The sequence below is a fragment of the Brassica oleracea genome, chromosome C2 (assembly GCF_000695525.1).
Source record: "Brassica oleracea var. oleracea cultivar TO1000 chromosome C2, BOL, whole genome shotgun sequence".
NCBI classification, from domain to species: Eukaryota; Viridiplantae; Streptophyta; class Magnoliopsida; order Brassicales; family Brassicaceae; genus Brassica; species Brassica oleracea.
This window is the reverse complement of record NC_027749.1, coordinates 20,146-26,113: the sequence shown is the minus strand read 5'-3', so window position 1 is coordinate 26,113 and position 5,968 is coordinate 20,146. Positions and strand designations below refer to the sequence as shown.

The window sequence follows — 5,968 nt, the reverse complement described above, 5'->3', positions numbered from 1 at the left end:
AATCATGAAAAAAACAGTATTAATTATTCTATAAATACTCCCTCTGGATTTACATATAAAATGTTTAAGATTTTACACATATTAAGAAATAATAAATACACTATTTTAATTGTTACTTTTTGATTATATCAATAAAGTTTCACCACTCATAACTTTCCTTTTTAATTTATGTTTAAATTTTAAAAAATATATATATTAATTATATCTCAAAACATCATAAATTTGTAAGAGAAAAATATAGAACATCTTACCTTCGTATCCGGAGAAATTATATTTTTATAGTAATAAAAATCACTAATGAACTTATTGTTTTGATTTTGTCTATATGTTACTTATTTTTTATTTATTGTTGTCATTTGTCACCCATCACTGAAGTAAACAAAGGGACCAATTGAATATTTGTTTTCTTTGGCACTTACATGACTAAAAGCAAAATCGTTTTGTTTTCTTCTTATTTGTCGTACTCTTGTGTGTATGCATGCATATAAAAGTATATAGAAAATAATACGTGGATGTTAGTGAAAACAATTAAATACACACATAAATAAAATAAATATAAACGTGAAATTGAGAAATGCACACGCACGCACATATCCAAAGTTAGGTCTGAAAATACGGCAGATGCGGATTTAATGAATTGTCGGTATCGTAGGTCGAGTTTAGCTACTAAATTGCATACTAATGATCTCTATCATATCAGTCTTTTAACTCTTAACTACATATCATGTGAATAAGCGTAGGCCATATAGTATAGTTTTTGTTTTTGAACATTAGAATGTAAAAAAAGATAATAAGTTCCGATTCATTGTAGAAATCTAGAAGACCTTCTGTATAGGTTCATGAGGGACATCACGACAAAAAAAGGAGTTATGATTCATAATGGAAAAGTTGATTCTGTAGCGTAATTAATAACAATCCACATTGAATTGAACACAGAGTAACACTTTATGTTGGTGTGTCAAACCATGTTTGTCCGTGCAGTAGTAAGATTCATAGGAAGAGGCACCAATTTGGGTAGAAATACCCCTGTACTTGAGATTTCAAGGAATGGCACCACCTTTAGACAAGTACAAGACTATATGCTCTAGCTATATATACATTAATAACCATGCATATGATAAAAAAAAAATAGTTATATAGATATGCTAACAAATTATATAATAGACTATAGATTAAGGACTAATTATAATGGGTAAAGAAGATAAATAGTATTTGGTCATTGTTTATAAAGATAGATGGGAAGATTAAGATCAAGACAGATTTGCTTGAAGACATTGATGATAATGTGGTGATACTCGTCAGAATTGAGACAGAGATAGCAAGCTAGAAGCTCCTCTAGATCCTTGGACTCTCTTATCTTGTTCTCCGCGATCATCTCTTCCATCGACTCCTTAAAATCTCTCCTCGGGTCTACCGACGCCTTCACCACCGCCCTGCTCCGCCGCGAACTCGCAGTCGCCGATGTGCCGGTTATCCGTGCGCCGCCGCTGCTCGCAGTTTTCCTCGTGGAGATCCTTGGCGAGCGCAGTCTAAGTCTCACACCCGCGGGAGAAGTACTCACAGCCGTTTTGCGCACGGTGGTGGTGGGTTTGGTGATGATCGGATGGAGATCGAGTTCCGGAGGGGGCGTAAGGGTTGCGGCTTTGGAGCTAACGCAGCTGCTGCAAGGGCTGTGCGAGGAGCTCTCCTCAGGGATGAGTAGTTGATCAGAGCGAAACTCGGGTGGTGAGAAAGACTCAGTGACTTGCTTCGGAGGAGCAGAGGAGACGGTCGTGGCGCGGTTGCGGACAGACTTTCTGGGCCTTGCATAGTAAGAAGACGAGCGACGAAGAGGAAGTCTAGGACTGAGCGATGTGGTTGGAGTAGGAGTTGGAGTAGGAACTGGTTTGTGTTTCTTGATGGGAGAAAGAGACACCGTGCTGTTTTGTTGCTTCTTCCTTGATTTCCCCATGTCTCTCAGTTTGTAAAACCATGCGTTAGGGACTAATTCCGATAGCTTAAACCGATAATTACCCATCTCTTTTTTCTTCTTATTCTGTAAAATGGTGGTTTTGAGATTTTGAGATGCAAAAATAGGGTGGAGATTATATAATAGGGTGGGAGAGTGAGTACGTGTGGGATCCACAAAACGTGCAAGTTATAAAACGTATAGGTGAGAATGGGATTCTCTCTCTCCATTTTTCTTGATTTTGTGTTAGATTATGTTCGCCTTTCATTTCCCTCGCCTACATTTGACACTGACACTTCTATTTTTATTAACTAGGTTTGGCCCGCCCTAATACTAACCGAAAAATACATAAATATATAATTAATGTTAACGAATATTTCAAAATGTTTAGCTTACCTTAATTTAAGATAATATTAGTTTTCATTGTGTATGTTTTGTTATTCTTATAATAGACTAGGGTGAACCCGCCCTACGGACGGACAAAAAATATATAAATAATTCAATTATATTTTAAATGTTTAAGTCATTCTTAACAAAATAAATATAGTTGCATATTTTTATCACGAAATTTTATTTATTTATTCGATTACCTAGATTAGAAATCATAAATTTAATTAATTATTAAAATTTATAAAATATAAGTATTATACTTTGTTTTAAAGTTTATTTTAATTTAATTTATAGCGATTGTTGCTTCTACTGCTTTTAACAAAGAAACATTCAATTATTAGTTGTAACCTTAATCTAAATCTGATTCTTTGATTCCATAAATTATCTTTCACTGTTATTTACAGGTGGATTCGAAAAATAAAAGAGTATTAATGGATTATCGTAAAGTAAGCTTGTTATCATATGTAAACTCAGTCCTTTTCAACGTGAAAAAATGTCTCTTTACTTCGAAAACAAATAATTTTCTCTTTTCTTTTGCTTTTTTGTCTTTTGAAATTTTCCATGAAAAATCTCAAAATTTATAAAATCTTGAAGTATGAAAAAAATCTGTCTGAGTGATCCATAGATTTAAAGGTGAAAAAATGTTGGTACAAAAAAAAAAGAATAGTAAGTTGGAGAAGAGTTTGGAAGTCGTTTCAAACGGTTCTATTATTCAGTAATAAATTCAATTTGGATTTTTTTCAATTCCATTTCATACAAAATCTAAGTGGATTATTCATGAATGCTTGAAAACAATATATACATATGCAAAATATTTTTATCAAATGTATCTAATATTTTCTCTGTTGGTAAGACTTTTTTACTTTTTGTAGGGTGTCATATTTTTGTTTTTGATCAATAAAAAAGTAGTTGCAGCTCTCTCGTTGTAGGGTGTCATATGAATACATTTTACTATGGTTTCACCTAGAATGAGTTAATATTTAGAATGTGCGTCCATCTCAAAACATGACCGTTTTGGATAGAGAAATATTTTCATAGTGATTTAGGGAAGGCTCTCTAAGCTCTTATCACTTCAAAAAAAATGCATATGTGCTTTTTTAATTAGATTCGTTAAAGCATTCACTCAAATTGAGATTCTTCTTGTTTCATCATTTTTTTTGAACTCCTTATTTTATCTTCTTCGTATATGAAATTGGTGTTTATAGAATACTTATACAAATGCATTCGATTTGTTTCTGTATTCTCTATAATTAAATGTTTTCAGTTTTATAAATAGTTTCCATTAGGGTTTGAGTAGATTACGTTTTCAGTTAATTTCAGTTCGAAAAAAAAGCTGCTTCTCATTTTGTTAAATTATTTAGTTCAACGTTAATATTTGTTAATTTTATGTGTTTTAGATTTCATTTATTATCTAATATGAGTATATTTTAAGACATTAATTGTAATTAAGTATTTATTATTTTTAATCTCTGCATTTAATTTTACATGTAATTCTTTTTTTTTTTTTTGTAAAATAGCTATATTAATAGATCCCACTTTTTTATCAACTAATACATCCTACTATATTTTCAGACAGTTTCTTTCTTGAAAGCATTTGTTTTATTTGAATTGAAATCAAACTAAACACTAAAGATACATAAAGATGGTACCATTGTAATTTTGTGGATAAAACTAAAGCAAGAGGATACAATGTGCAGGCATGTGAATGTCTACAGCTGTGAATCTGTGATCACTCTTCTCCTCACGTCACCATTTTAATAAAAACATTTTTCTATTCTTCTAGTCATGTCCTTCGACTTTCTCTCTCTCTCTCATTGACTTTTCGAATTCTCTTAAAATTTTCAAATTTATTTTAGTGGTAAAAATGAAAATTATAGATATTTTTCTATTTATTTTATAAGATTCCACACCACTTCATTTTTTATATATTTTTGTCTCTGTAAACGATTGGTTATCTTCTTCTTGTCCTTCTTATTTTTTTTCCTTAGACGCTTCACCATGGCAGTATTAATACACAAAACTACACCAGCTTATAAGCTTTAAAAACTTCTTCATGATTTCCCAGACTGAATGTGAGTATGTGACTTTCACAAATGAAAAGATTTCTACGATTTATCTCAGATTCAAGCCGCTCCATCAGATTCAAAGTAGTGGCTTCTTATCTCATGTCTCAGCGATTAGAGTCTCTGTTTCTCTCAAACTCCCACATGACCACATCAACGCGTCCAGTTATGGTTTCGGGTTCTAAACCCACCTAATCGAACCTTGATTCGTGTATTGGAAAATCTCTGGTACGTTGAAGCGCAGTAGTTTGGAAGCAAGAGATAGACATGATTTGGATGAACTGATGAGAATTATCAAAATCGATATTCCTATTTGAGAAATTCTTGGGTTCACCCCCTAGGGTGAATCTCTAGGTTCACCAACCAATAGTGTTTGAATATTTGATATTTGATATCTTTTAAAAAAGGAAATAAAGTTGAATTTCCAAATTAGATTATATTTTTAAAATAAAATAATAAAAATACATAAAAATAGTTACAAAAAATAAATTAATTAATATTGATAAGTCTTCAGCAAAATACTAAACCCTATACCCTAAATCCTAAACCCTAAACCCTAAAAGTTAAACCTTAAACTTTGAATAAACTCTAAACCGTTGGAAAATCTTAAACCCTAAATCATACATTAAAAACTAAATTTTAATAACACTAAACCCTAAATCCTAATCACTAAACCTTAAACCCTTGGGTAAACTCTGAACCCTTGGATAAATCATTAACTTTAGTGTTTAATTTTAAATATTTTTTATTTAGAGTTTATGATTTATCCAAGGGTTCAGGGTTTAGTGATTAGGGTTTAGGGTTTAGTGTTATTAAGATTTAGTTTTTAATGTATGATTTAGGGTTTAAAATTTTTCGATGGTTTACGGCTTATCCAAGATTTAAGGTTTATAATTTAGGGTTTGGAGTTTAGGATTTAGGGTATAGGATTTAGTATTTTGCTAACGGTTTAACAATATTTATTTATTTATTTTTTGTAACTATTTTTATGTATTTTTATTGTTTTATTTGAAAAATATAATCTTATTTGGAAATTCAATTTTGTTTCTTTTTTTAAAAGATATCAAATATCAAATATTCAAACACTATTGGTTGGTGAATCTAAAGGTTCACCCTAAGGGGTGAACCCAAGAATTTCTCTTCCTATTTATAGGAGTAAATAGTAGGAGGAGGCTTGGGTGAATTTAGAGAAATTCTTGGGTTCACCCCCTAGGGTGAACCTTTAGGTTCACCAACCAATAGTGTTTGAGTATTTGATATTTGATATCTTTTAAAAAAAGAAACAAAATTGAATTTCCAAATAAGATTATATTTTTCAAATAAAACAATAAAAATACATAAAAATAGTTACAAAAAATAAATAAATAAATATTGTTAAACCGTTAGCAAAATACTAAATCCTATACCCTAAATCCTAAACTCCAAACCCTAAATTATAAACCTTAAATCTTGGATAAGCCGTAAACCATCGAAAAATTTTAAACCCTAAATCATACATTAAAAACTAAATTTTAATAACACTAAACCCTAAATCCTAATCACTAAACCCTAAACCCTTGGATAAACC

General features: G+C 31.0%; 1 protein-coding gene across 1 annotated transcript; it reads right to left on the bottom strand.

The window, feature by feature from the left end:
- Positions 1-1,028: 1,028 nt before the first annotated feature.
- LOC106325293 (transcription repressor OFP1) lies at positions 1,029-2,048 on the bottom strand. The gene has a single exon (XM_013763333.1). The coding sequence runs from the start codon at positions 2,015-2,017 to the stop codon at positions 1,217-1,219; it is 801 nt and encodes a 266-aa protein (XP_013618787.1). The 5' UTR covers positions 2,018-2,048; the 3' UTR covers positions 1,029-1,216.
- Between the last annotated feature and the right edge of the window lie 3,920 nt (positions 2,049-5,968).